The 14,404-nt window shown below is 33.9% G+C and overlaps 2 protein-coding genes across 4 annotated transcripts in view; one reads left to right on the forward strand and one right to left on the reverse strand.

Moving 5' to 3' along the window:
• The window catches only part of LOC111045532 (serine/threonine-protein kinase MAK), a 55,631-nt gene extending 51,515 nt beyond the window's left edge, over positions 1-4,116 (forward strand). For all 3 annotated transcript variants that reach the window (XM_039429207.1, XM_039429208.1, XM_039429209.1), the window contains 2 exons: positions 1,211-1,393; positions 4,039-4,116. In XM_039429207.1, coding sequence (XP_039285141.1) covers positions 1,211-1,393; positions 4,039-4,051 — 196 coding nt within the window. In that variant the 3' untranslated portion in view covers positions 4,052-4,116. The remainder of the gene's footprint in view (positions 1-1,210; positions 1,394-4,038) is intronic.
• A 7,911-nt stretch (positions 4,117-12,027) lies between these two features.
• LOC111045544 (serine/threonine-protein phosphatase 4 catalytic subunit) lies at positions 12,028-13,746 on the reverse strand. The gene has a single exon (XM_022330977.2). It carries the CDS (start codon positions 13,405-13,407, stop codon positions 12,484-12,486), a length of 924 nt encoding a protein of 307 aa, XP_022186669.2. The 5' UTR covers positions 13,408-13,746; the 3' UTR covers positions 12,028-12,483.
• Positions 13,747-14,404: the final 658 nt, after the last annotated feature.

The following is a 14,404-nucleotide window of genomic DNA, read 5'->3' on the forward strand; positions in this document are numbered from 1 at the left end:
AAATTGCTATCACAAGAAAAAAATTGTGATAACTCAAGAGTTTTAGTATAGTTTTAGTGGTTTTGTGTTTTGTTTCGGTTTTGTATATGTTTGGACTTTTTAACATCAAAATGAACTTTATTGCGAAGTGAAAAGTGTAAATTTAAAGTATTGTGCTGACTATAACCTTAGTGTCCGGTTTCCCATTAGGGAACTTTGGACTATATACGGCGAGGTGGAACTACCCTTGGGTCTCCCCACCATTCAAAGCCATACGCTAATAATAATAATATTTTGTTGTTTTGATTTTAGTAAGTATATTATATCGCTTCTTGAATTGTATACACTTTATTGCTTAAGGCTCTATGTAACTGCATTGAATTGTATTCAGAAGGAAAAAACAAATTGAATTGAAAAAAAATATTTATAATTTTCAGAAAGGTACAGAAATTACTCAACCAGTTAGTTAACTTGATAAAATCGATCATTGATGAATATTCAATAAAAAATGTTAGCCTTATTGTTACAATTGAACAATTATATTGTTTTGATAAACAATAGCGTAAGTAGATATCCCATGGTATAGGGCGTTTATGTTGCAACTTTTACTGTTATCTCAAGCTGATTACTGTCGATTATTGTTGATTTTCACTGTTTTCACCGGGTAAGAGTGTATGAACTGCACAATATGACAGACTACCAGCGTCATAAAGCTTCATAGGAAAGAACTACATGGACTCAGCTTGAGATAACAGTAAAAGTTGCGACATAAACGCCCTATACCATGGGATATCTACTTATGCTATTGTTTCTCTATGATTATATCAACAATTCATGGATTACAAACCTCTGTGCTTTTATTTCATTGTCTGGTAGCTCAAATTAATTGATAATGGTACTGGCTACAGTTTACCAATCTAACAATTCAATTTATAAACATGTTTGGTACAAGACAAGCAAAAGATATAACTGTTAAGGTAATAACCTCAATTTATGAACATTTCTTAGTACAAGACAAGCAAGAGATATAGGTAAAAATTAGGCTCCTAGAATATAAAATATGAACTCACTGACTGGAGTAGGCAAAATTTAAAAATTATTATGCTTCAATCACTGAGTAGGTAAATATTTTATATTTTTTACAATATTAATAAACCGCAATAAATCGTCATTTTAGACGATATCTTGAAGATATCAAATAATGAATATTCTTGTTTGCTGTAATTTTCAGTGAGCAATATCAAAAGAATGTTAAAAAGCCGTTAGCAACCAGACAAGAGACTGATGTGAGCTTGCTGAGCAATCCAAATGCGATGGGCGGTGGTGCAGGTGGAGGGGCGAACAGTGGGGGTCTCAACCTCAACATCAGGGGTGCAGCGCCACTTGTTCAAGGCCGTACTGATTGGGCTGCCAAGTGAGTATAATATACGTTATATTATAACTATTGTCTTTTTTCTTTAGGGCTACTTTTAATATAAATAAAAATATAAATCTCAGTACCCTTTTAAATTATTTTCTCACATGTTTCGGACATTAAATCTGGGTTTACACCAAAGTTATTAACAAAATGTTAATAACTTAATCCTTATAGATTCTATTAGATTGAACGGAACTTGACAAACACATATGTTCATGTGTATGATGAGTTAAATTCAATCTAACATAATCTATAATCGACAAATTGGCAACTGCGCTTCCACCTATATGACTGATCTATACATCACATTGTAATTGGCTGATCTCCCTCTATTTCTCTGCGCCTCATATTCCTCCAAGTCAAAAGTAATTTTGTACGGAGTATAGAAAGTTGTGCTTTCTGCAGGCTTTCCCCATTGTAACTTGATAGCTAAAAGCTTGTCAGCTCGACTTATACAGTGTCTGATAAATCACTCCCTATTTTTATACAGCTATAATTTCTTTATTTATCAACCAATATGTGGTCTGAGGATCTGTGGTGCGAGTACAAAGATGGTGGAGGGCTGAACGAGGGATCCATGCAAAACTGGATGCAAAAACTGTTAAAAATTGCCATTTCAAATTAGTAGCAACAGGGAGTGTCGCAGATGCAAGACGATCAGAAAGACCATCAACGTCAAGGGCAGCAGAGAATGTCGACAGAGTTCGTGAAATGTTCATGAGGGGCCCTATAAGAAATCACTGCATCAAGGATCTCGTGAAAGTGGTCTTTCACGTTACTCTGTTGCAACGATTCTTAAGAAAGATATTTCAAATTAGTAGCAACAGGGAGTGTCGCAGATGCAAGACGATCAGAAAGACCATCAACGTCAAGGGCAGCAGAGAATGTCGACAGAGTTCGTGAAATGTTCATGAGGGGCCCTATAAGAAATCACTGCATCAAGGATCTCGTGAAAGTGGTCTTTCACGTTACTCTGTTGCAACGATTCTTAAGAAAGATCTCAGTGTTTTTGCATCCAGTGTTGCATGGATCCCTCGTTCAGCCCTCCACCACCTTTGTACTCGCAACACAGATCCCCAGAACTCATTAACGAACTGCTATTTTGGCTCGTTCTTCCACAGTCAAGAGAGGGGGCATTTTACAATTGAAACAAATGAAAATTAGTGTTAAACACAACCTCAAAGAGTGCTCTATTCAACAAAATAATGTAGTTCTAACAAAATTGGTTCATAAATAAAGAAATAATTACAGCTGTATAAAAATAGGGAGTGACTTATCAGACACTCTGTGTAAGTCGAGCTGACAAGCTTTTAGCTATCAAGTTACAATGGGGAAAGCCTGCAGAAAGCACATCGTTCATCTATACTCCGTACAAAATTACTTTTGACGTGGAGGAATATAAGGCACAGAGAAATAGATGGAGATCAGCCAATTACAGTGTGATGGATAGTCAGTCATATAGGTGGAAGCGCAGTTGCCAATTTGTCGATTAGAATCAGTCAAGACAGTGCTTGCAGAGAGGAAACTTCGTAAGTTTAACATGAGCGCTTGAATACTCACTAGAAATCAGAGAACACTGGCCGGTTCAGAACGGCGCACCATCGCCGCCGTTGTATCCCTACCGCTCTATGCCTTCTCTAATGCGCATGTCCGTCCCAAGTCAAAAGTAATTTTGTACAGAGTGTAATTTGAAAGATTAGATACTGTATATTGTGACAATCACTAATAGTCAAGAGTAATTTGTAGGTCTCTAAAGTCAAAAGTAATTCTGTACAGAGTATAATTTGAACGATAAGATAAATTCGTATATTGTGACAATCACTATCCAATTATTAATTAAAGTAGTTGAAAAGAAACAGCAGACTTCCTACAATAGTTATTTTTGAACGATTAGATAAATTCTTATATTGTGACAATCACTATCCAATTATTAATTAAAGTAGTGGAAAAGAAACGGCAGACTTCCTACAATAGTTATTTGTGCAACTAGTGCGCAAAGTGACAGTTTGCTGCTTCGAAAGAAACGTTTACGCCCGAGCCGTAGGCGAGGGCGGAATGGTTTCTTGAGTGCAGCAGAGGAACTTTGCGCACGTATTTCACATTAAGTTTTTCCTACAGTTACCATTGAATATGAAAAGTGGGTAATTATCGGTAAAATGATGGCTGAAATCCATCAAATGTTTTTCTGTGTAATTTTATTATTAATAAAAACCTTAATTTATTTAAAATTGAATAATATAGTAGTAAATGAATGAAGGGGCGGCTGTCACTCATGTGGTGGCTGTCCTCGTTGTCCTTAATATTATTATAACGTGCACCACAGTCACTGTTACCAACTTCATTTTGACTTTGCTGCACTGGTGCTCCATATAACCTACTAACTATTTTGCGTTGCCATGTTGCAAATGTGGAGTGCAGAAAAAATTTTTCCCGCACTAGAGCGGAAAAGTGATTCTTTGCGTTCTGTAAAATCAGTGCAGCAATGGCCAATTTTCAAGGTAACTGTAGGAAATAAATTTTTCCAAGTTTCTAACAATGATTTGGTTTTGATGTGGTGTCCTTTAGAAATTTGGTGATTCAGTTTACAAATTAATATTCTTCAATTCTTGTGAACTGATTTGTATATAATTATATTGTTACAGATATTTGAAGTGAAAATGAGAAACGAGCAACTAATCAACTTCGGATTCGATCTACAAAATTCCTTTGAGATCTAGTGTGAAAATAGGCAAGAATATTGAAGACACCTTGAGAGTCAATATAATCTTTACCTAGTGCTATTCATACGGTATCTAGCTAAAACTCATAGTAATCACCTAGACCTGGATCAATATTCTAATTTATTTATCTGTAAGTTCCAATAGCATGAATCAAAACTACTATAGGATTCGTATAATTTTATTATAGATATCTATTGTATAGTTAACTTATTGATTCATCTCCAAGCTTTTCAAAGTCTATATTTTATACAAAAAGCTTTAATTTTTAAATGATGGTTTGTGGTCATTAATAAAATTAAATATTTTCTGAAATTCATTGGTATTTTTATTACTATCCGTTTTGAAATTTCTCAATGACAATCTATGTATCCAAATATATTTTTGGTTGTCTTGAATGACAATCTACGTACAGTATTTAAATATTTTTGTGATTGAATTGAAAATATTTTATAGGTTTGTAAATCAATTATTGACCGAACGAGGTGAGGTCTAAAGCTGCGTACACATATTCGCGCTTCCAACCAGCACCGAGCACGCTCCTCCCTCGTACCACCATCGAACCACAGTCGCACCGCCCACGCACCCATCATGAACGAGAGAAAGTCTGTACGCACCTTAAGATTCAAGTTTTCAATGGTTTTCCATTTCTCTTTATGTTTATATTAATTTATGATCCGCATTTACAGCGAAACGCAGCAATAGATTTTCATGAAATTTGACAGGTATGTTCCTTTTTGAATTTCGCGTCGACGTATACATACGGTTTTTTGAAATGTTGAATTTTAAGGATGATACAAAAGGAAAAGGAGTCTCCTTTGAACGCCAATATTACCGTAAAAATCAGACTTTAGAATTATTCATCATAAATCAGCTGTCTAGTGGACATAATACTACCCGTTCAAAAACATCTAACATCTTGAGAATGTATCTTTCCATCAACGTTAGTAGACAGTTGTCTACTAACTTTGTCTTTCCATAAGCTGAGGCCATTATTCTCGTTTGGAGTTATTGATAGAAAACATTTTTTTCACAATTTTCTTTTTTAATATGATAATTGATATTGCATCAAATATTACCCTATTGAAAAGAAATTGATTTCTAAAATCATGAAAAGTGAGAAATGAAGTTTGTAGGAAATCAGCATTTTGGTAGTTTATTTTGTTAATTTTAACACACCGATTTTTCGCCAACACAGAATGTTCTCTGATGGGTTGATTGGATTGGCGTATCGACTGCAGCCAGACCCGATAACAGCACTCACACTCACATTCCGGGACGACACGTCACGATACGATAGGACAGAAAGCTCTATGTTTATTTAAGATTTTTTCTAGACATTTCAAATTGATAAATTATTTATTAATTTTTGAGAAAACATAACAACAGGTCAATGTAACTTACTGAGCGCGAGGTCTACTGTTCACAGAACTACTAGATATCAAAGTACCTAAATTTTTGAGTCAGAGTTTAGCTGAGAGGTTTAAAAAAATAATTTACTCAGGTGAACTCGCGAAAATATAGAGGTAAGAATAGGGTCGCTGGTATATAAATTATTTACACCTGGCACACCTTCTCTGCTAGAGTTTGTCCCTGCCGCTCCACTGTATTCTCAACTATTTTTTTCTTTTTGCTATTGAAAAGAACGACTAGCAGTCATATTGTTTTCAATAAATGAATTAATCACTCACTTTTGACAACGAGATCTTTCGGCAGGTCCGTCATCTTCCTGGTTGTCCACAATCACAGTGAGTGAGTGATTAATTTATTTATTGGAAAAAATCTGACTCTTTTTTGACCGAGCGAAGTGAGGTTCAAGATTCAAGTCGACGGTTTGCTATTTCTCTTAATGTTTATATGTTGCGCATTTACGGCGAAACGCAGTAATAGATTTTCATGAAATTTGACAGGTATGTTCCTTTTTTAATTGCGCGTCGACGTATTTACAAAGTTTATGGAAATTTTGCATTTCAAGGATAATATAAGAGGAAAAAGGAGCCTCCTTCATACGTCAATATAAGAGTAAAAATCAGACTATAGAATATTATTCATCATAAATCAGCTGAAAAGTGATGTGTTAAGAAGCCAGTCTATTGCTGTATTTCCATAAGGTCTATAGTTTCAATCAGGTACTCTTGTGGATGAGAATACTGAGTGAGGTCTACTGTTCACAGAACTACTAGTTATCTTTATTTAAATTGGATAATCATTTTCAATATAATTGTTAAGATCATTCATTATAAGAGTGAGAAAAAGTGGCAACTGAAATTTTCAAGTGGTCTAATAAGCGAGTTATGGGTTGTTGAAGTGCTAAACTCAGTTTTCTTTCCTGATCATACATAGACACTTTCGAATTTTCCTTTGGAGCTTTTTTAATACATTCAGTATATCATTGGCTTTGTTCTAATATGCGTTTTTCGCGATTAATGCCAAAATAAACAAGTTATCGAATTTACAAAAAATGTTACTTTTTATTTATGAACGATATGGGGAATAAAATGTTTTAGTTTGGAGAGATACATTTTTTTTTTTGAATTTTTAAGAGAAGTTCTAATAATATAGTCGAAACCGTTTATGATCTGGAAAGTTAGCACTGCAACAACCCATAACTCGCTTGTTGGACCACTTAAAAATTTCAGTTGTCACTTTTCCTCACTCTTATAATGAGCTTAACAATAATTATATTGAAAAAGATTATGCAATTATTAAGATTATGCAAGTACTACTGTATTAAGATGCCAAGTGTAAGTTTTATTTTTATTTTCTTTACTTAATATAAATGTACGTCCAACCCAATCGGAGATTGGCCTGTCGACTCGTCTCAAAAAATGCCTCGTGTGCTCAGCGCCAAAATGTTCAACCTCTTGAAGAATGATCGATAATCGTTTGTAGTTTATGATCTCTGGGAGAAATTTTTCCTGCATACGTCGCACATAATATGTGCAGTGTGCGTTCGCCTTCAAGATTGTATAGATAATTGTTTAATTGAACAGATAATTCGCTATTTCTTGTGCGAATTTGATTCATTTTTGTGCTGCATCCAATGACTTGTTGAGCTGCTGTAAGGGCCAGACCATATCAAGCGGATTTTCAGGCGTCAACTTAATCAGCCAATCGGAGAGCTTTCTGCCCTGTCGACTCTAAAAACGCATGATATGGTCTGGCCCTTCAAAGCGCCACATATCACTCAGAGCACTCTGTGCTTCATTGTAAAAGAAAACAAAACCAATAAAGTTCAGAGTTATTGCCTATACAACGAGCTGACCAGAGAGAATAGAAGTAGGTATTCTAGGTAATAAATGAAGGCCAAGCCACACCAAGCGTTTTTTTAGATGAGTCGGCCGGGCAGGAAGCTCTCCGATTGGCGTTCGGGAATCAGCTAATCGGAGAGCTTCCTGTCCTGCCGACTCGTCTGGAAAAAAACGCTTCGTGTGGCTTGGCCCTAATTATTAATTTAGTTTTATTATCTCTGGGCCCGACCGCCTGTAACGAAGAATGATGCCTTGTGAAATCATGGCAAGAACGAAAAGATAATTTTGTTTTAGTTGAGACGACGGAGATGCTTCTGTATCTTCTTAATGTAAGAATAACCTATAGTGAGGTCCACGTTATAATGACAGTGGATAAAGATAGAAGAATAGCGATGCCGACTCTCTGCATTAATTAATCATATTTCTACATTGTCAAAAACATAATTGGTATCGTTGTGGACCTAGAAAAGGATAGTACCACCGGCTTTGTCGAATGATAGACAAGGATAGCAAAACCAAAGTTGATCAAATACTGTCATTATAACGGGGACATCACTGTAGCTACATTAGGACTGTTGTATAAATTAGAATTGGAACCGTTTTGTGCTTATAAGCCTGTGCTACTTTTCTGTAAGTTGTGTAATTCTGAATGATTAAATTCAGGGCTACTTATTTTTATCTATAAAATAGAATTATAGTACCCTTTTTTGAAATTAATAAAATAATATATTAAAAATACAAATTATAACAACTAGTTCCAGTTATCAAAATTTATTTTTTAAAACCTGAAGATGTCGTGGATCACTGAGACTAGTTGTTATAATTTGTATTTTTAATATATTATTTTATTAATCTTAAGAAAAGGGTACTATAATTCTATTTTATAAGTAATGCTTCTGATTCATTCTATTCCAAAACTTCTCATTCTCAAGCCTTGCGCACTCTACTACAAATTCCATGACGGCAAAAGATATCAACCATTAAAGGCCACCATATGCACCACCCACTTTTAAAACGCTAATCTACGATTTCATGTAGACATGGTCGCATTTGATATAACTTGTTTCATTCCGGGTTTGAATCAGCAGCTGATCTATCTCCGTTTAAACCTAGATGATGCATATTGGCTTCAACCACTTCTTGAAAATTCTGCCGTTCCGTCGCCTTCATGCAATTCACAGTGCTGTGCGAAAGGCTTAAATCTGAAATGGAAACACGGCCCAAAAATTATCTCATTTTTTAAATATACAGATTGGCGCAAAGGCATCCATGCCCATCATGAAGCTAAAGTTAAATAGTTTCATGGGTAACATACTTTCGGACCACTCTGTATATTATGATTCTCGATAAATGATAAAATTATAATACCGTGAATTTTTGAAAATCGATAAAAATTGTGTGATTAAACAGTATGATGATAACAATTGGATTTAGGCTATATTGTGACGGCTTACTATACTGTATTTGGTTTCATTGCCAGCATATTATGTTTCCTGGCAGTCTTTGAACTTTTCGACATGTGATACAAAAAGTAAGCGATAGTTTATGCCTAAAATTTCAGAACTATATGATCAAAACAACAAAAGTATTGATAATTGTGTGATTAAAACACATATGATCAAAAAAAACAAAAGTATTGATAATTGTGTGATTAATCAGCATCATGATAACAATTGGATTTATATTGTGAATGTATCAAAACAACAAAAGTATTGATAAAAATCTTTATGAGTCACACGAATCATATAAATTGATTACAGCACGAAAATAGTCCGATGGAAATTGGAACAGATGAGTGTAACGTTGACAAATAGGAGTTGATCAACGTAGTCCATAGTTGATTATAAATAATTATTTTTATGAAATACACGTGACGAATTGGCAACGTCTATAGGTGGAGGGAGGTGAGGAAGTACTCAGCCCTACCAATTTCCATCGGAATATTTTCGTGCGGTTGACTATAGTACCATGTACTTCTCATCGAATGCTCTGAGGTCTCCTGAAACATTATAAAAATTCACTCAAACCAAATGTGAAACACTAAGGCGAGTTGAGTAGGAGATGGTAGCTTGCTAAACTATAAATGAAAAAAAATAGTTTTAAGAAACAATTCTAATTTTTATTGGGAAAAAGTACAGTATTTCCAGAATACAGTATACAAAAATCATCATCAATAATTACGAATCATCATGAAAACTACATACTAATCGATAAATTTATAAATAAGCTATTGAACATTTGCAATAGATACAGAGAAACGTGATACAAGACATAATCTGGAATATATTATTGTGAACCAGTGACGTTACACAAAATCTATGAAATTAACATTGAACGATTTTTTATTTAAACCTTGGGGAAAAAAGGCACTTTAACAAGAAAAGACAGAAGATTGTGGAACTCGTACATAAAAAAGAAAAGTAATAGACTATAGATTTATTGATTCAAGTGGAGCAAAACTTTTCTGAGCTAATTTTAGTTTCGAAAAATTGCATGAACGAATTTCAACAATAATGTGTAACATACAAAAACGTGAATGCGATTAGTCAATAAAATCTTTAGAAAAGGAAGACAATGTTTTTAATAGCTCAAAACTATTTTCAGGTATTTAAAATATTATAAACTGAGAAATTTCCAACTCAACATGACAGAAAAAGAAGAAATGTCCATCAGGACGAATGAGCTATCAGTTTGACAGAGTAATACTGAATGTATAGACGATTTCAATTGGTCATTATACAAAAAAAAAGAATGGGAGAATCGAAAGTCGAGAACTTACTGGGGGAATATAGACTACAAGATGTTGTGTATTTTTAAATAATAAAAAGCAACTAGGCATAATAAGCAAATGCTGTACCCTACTGACAAAATTATATTTAATAATCAATTATGATTGCAAAAATATTCTATCTGGTGACACTATTATTTATACAACTCGTAGGACTTCAACCAATATTTAGTAGGATCTGGATAAGTAGATCATGGACTATGTGACAAAATATTACTCACAATTACTCACTATTACAAAAATAAATTATTACTTGTTTAAAAATACTTTGATCCTGAGTGAAGAATAGTATAACAAAACAAGACCTCATAGGTAGTCAATGTAGGAAACTTTTCATATCATTAAAGACATCAGTTGGTTTCAATTAATAGTAATAATGTAAAAATGAACATTTTTGTGAGAAAGCAGTCGAATTTGCAGATAAAGAAAGACAGTTCAATTGTATTATGATTGTAAATTACTTGGTCTCCTCATTTTTAATAATAAGCATGTGATAGTAGAATGATGATTTAATTTACATGCTATAGGAACGGAAATTAAGTTTAAAATACTTTTGAATTATTACAAAAAGGTTTTTAGTGGGCTGTAATAATTAATTTTTAAATTGACAAACAGTCTATGACATGGACAAACGCATGAATAACTTGGAAAAAATTTCATTCAAGGTGAGCGTAAAGGGTTCTTGATTATCTGATTCTTGGAACCAATTTGATTCACTGGGTCTGATCAATATTTTTCTGCATTATAAATAAACGCCAAGAAAAATAAAATCATTCAAAAACGGCAGGAAACATTTTTTAACATCTCTATTACACATTAATAAACTAATTCTTACTTCTCTTGTTCACATTAATAGTATAAAGTGTTGGTTGATAATAATTAGGGGGAATAATAGTTTTTAACGCAATATGAGCCACTACTAAATGAAAGTAAGTTAATTGCACCACTTTACAACCTAAATGCTTGTATTAGACTGAACATGTAATTATAATTTGTCTATAAAATAATCTATCAATTCCTACAGATATCGTAATGTTCCTAAAAAGTTCATTTATCTTTTATGAAAGTATTAACCACACATACCATAAAACGTTTGTTCATCAGTGTTGTATCAATACAATAAAAAATCTATACTAGTCAAAAATAGTTTTCTAGTTTCATTCTTCAAGCTGTTTTACACCATAAATAATTAAGCTTCTCAGAATGTAATAAACAGCTTTTGAGATGGAATTCTTATAGGCAATCCTTTTTTGAACAATTTTGAATGATATTAGAAACTAACTTGACCAAAGTGAAGTATTTTTGTAGTCTAAAGATGGAAATAATTCCATTAATTTAATTGGGATTTTTGTATAATAATTATTTTTGTAGTCTTCATCAGCATTGAGTGTTGTGCGATGTGCACACTACTTCGATTCGCATGACGGCAACGATTTCAACCATTTAACAGAAAATTAAAATTACCGTAACTCAACCACATAAAGGCAGAATTTTCAAGAAGTAGTTGAGCCCGTGAACCATAGATATCAACCATTAAAGGCCATATATGCACCACCCACTTGTAAAACGCTAATCTACGATTTCATGTAGATATGGTCGCATTTGATATAGGCTAACGAGTTTCATTCTGGGTTTGAATCAGCAGCTGATTTATCTCCGTTTAAACCTACATGATAATAGCCTCAACCACTTCTTGAAAATTCTGCCTTTCCGTCCCCATCATGGGAATCGCAGTGGTATGCACAAGGCTTTAATAGAGTTTAAATTATAATAATCTGAGCACAAGTCATGAACTTAAATTTTACAAGAGCGAAATATCTGTTTTGGTAAATTATGATACCTTGAAATCAAGCTATCTCTTTGCTTGAGGTACCGTAGCTTGTTTTGGTTCAATAAAAGTTTTCTATATTCTATTCTGAATGAGTCAGCGCATACTGAGGAAAATATTATAGTGAATGGGTCTATGTTTTAAAATTCAATTAATAAATGAGGTGAATCACTTTTGTAATTGTCAATTAGCAAGTTTTCAGCTGGCAAATGGAAAATAATTTTTAAACCTCCAATTCGTTAAAAAAACGTATTGCATAAGAAATCCTAATTACTTTTCACTTGACAGTTTGTTCTTGAAGAATAAACTCTATGTTACAGAAATATTTACAAGAAGACTGGAATACATCAACTCCAAAAAAAGACATGTCTTCATTTTAATTGTTAATGCGAACAAAACAATTCTCAACCCCCTTTCTATACTAGTTACTCACGGTTAATGTGTTTGTATTTGAAAGTATTCACTCAATCAATAGTTAAACAATCTTCAAAGAGAACGCGATCTCATAAAAAGTAGTCAGCGCGAGGCTTTCTGTAGGGAAACTCACGTGAATCCTGAGGCGCAGCTTCAAATATTGTGAAGTCTCGTTGTAGATTCTCATTTAGTTCGAGAATAGCGGCAACATTGCCGCAGCGGTAGCAGTAGTTTGGAGCAGACCAGACTGTGAGGACGGTTTCATCAAAATGCCACTTGTAGCCTTCCATGACCAGCTGATGTGCTCGACAAATCATGTCAATATCGTTGGCTGTGTTGAACTGTTGGACGACATCCGAACCAAACAAATATCCGGCTCCTCTCGGACTGACACCCCATCCTTGGGCGTCTTCAGGATCAGACCACAACAAATCACACATTGGACCGTCATGAGGAACCTCTTGCTTCCTGTCAATAGTTCTAATTTGATCCAAAGTTTGTATCGAAGGGGAAAGACCACCGTGGACACCAAATATTTTACCGTCAATGATAGCAGACAGACTCAAGTAATCAAAAATCTCAGTACAGTAACGCCAAACAGTGATGCTACCATACTTTCTCAGGCACTCGTCGTAGAATCCATACACTTGAGTGATCTGACGAGATTCGTGGTTTCCTCGTATCAAGGTTATTCTATCAGGATAGCGAACTTTCAACGCAAGTAATAGTAGGAAAGTTTCTACACTGTAGAATCCTCTATCTACAAAGTCTCCCATAAATAAGTAGTTGGTTTCTGGAACATCACCACCTACCTTAAAGAGTTCTTTTAAATCGTAGAACTGTCCATGAATATCTCCACAAACCGTAACAGGGGAATCCACTCTTTGAACATTACTTTCTTCAACTAGAATTTCCCTAGCTTTGGCACATAACGCTTTGACTTCAGCTTCCTTTATTATTTCACACTTTTTCAACTGTTCTATTTGTCTATCAAGATTATTACAGTCACTCATTTTTTATGGTTTTAATTTTAAAGTTTGTGAACAATAATTCGGTAATATTACAGTTCGTTTACACCTCGTCAACTAACCTAACTAGAGAGTTTCATGGATTAGGCTGTTATCCATGTACTACTGAATCAAAAACTTCATAGTTCAACCACACAGTAAAAACACTTAGAATTTAGTTGCAAACACGGAAAATATATTGCAAAAATGATGAATTTTCAAAGATTTGAAAAATTATTTCACAAATCAATTAACAAACATGACATCATTTACCTAACCAGCAGGATACAACAAACGTTTTCTTTCCTTCGTTCTTGGCTCGTTGGCTTGGTTTTCGGCTCGTCCTCAATGCCGAATCCAGTTTTACCAACTAGACAGCCGTTACGCTCTATCAACTTGATTATTTCTGTTATTATTTTTTATAAAGGAATTGATAACAAATTCTCAATTATACTATTTTTTAAATTTTGTTTTTATTTTGAGAACCAAGTGATCCAAGATTCACAGTCAACACATTTTATAATGGAGAGTAATATTTGTAATTATAAATTTTCCAACATTGGAAGAAATAATAATTTTATTAATCAAAATAAAAATATTATTCTATATAACAATGATTTATTGAAGTAGAAATCCGAATTAGGAATAAAATAAATTACCAGCCTGTTAACCTTGGCGACCTCACACATCCGCAAATAAAGCCAAGACCGGGAATTTCAAACTAGCTCTTCCTTTGATACTATAACATTGACAGATATTCGTCGAATTACTCTGATGTTATAAAAAATAACTCAATAATAGCCTACTTGAAATATCGAGCAATATGTCCACGATAATTATTCTTCACAAAGTGATGTAAGCATTTGCGATCCTTGAACTTTTAAATAGGTACCGTCAAAGTATGTTGCATCAAACAATCACTTCTTTGCCATCAATAATTTGACATAATAGGAAATTTGGAAAGAATTTAATATAATTATTATCAGTTACCCTATATCTATTT

The sequence above is a fragment of the Nilaparvata lugens genome, chromosome 5 (genome assembly GCF_014356525.2).
Source record: "Nilaparvata lugens isolate BPH chromosome 5, ASM1435652v1, whole genome shotgun sequence".
In the NCBI taxonomy this organism is placed as follows: domain Eukaryota; kingdom Metazoa; phylum Arthropoda; class Insecta; order Hemiptera; family Delphacidae; genus Nilaparvata; species Nilaparvata lugens.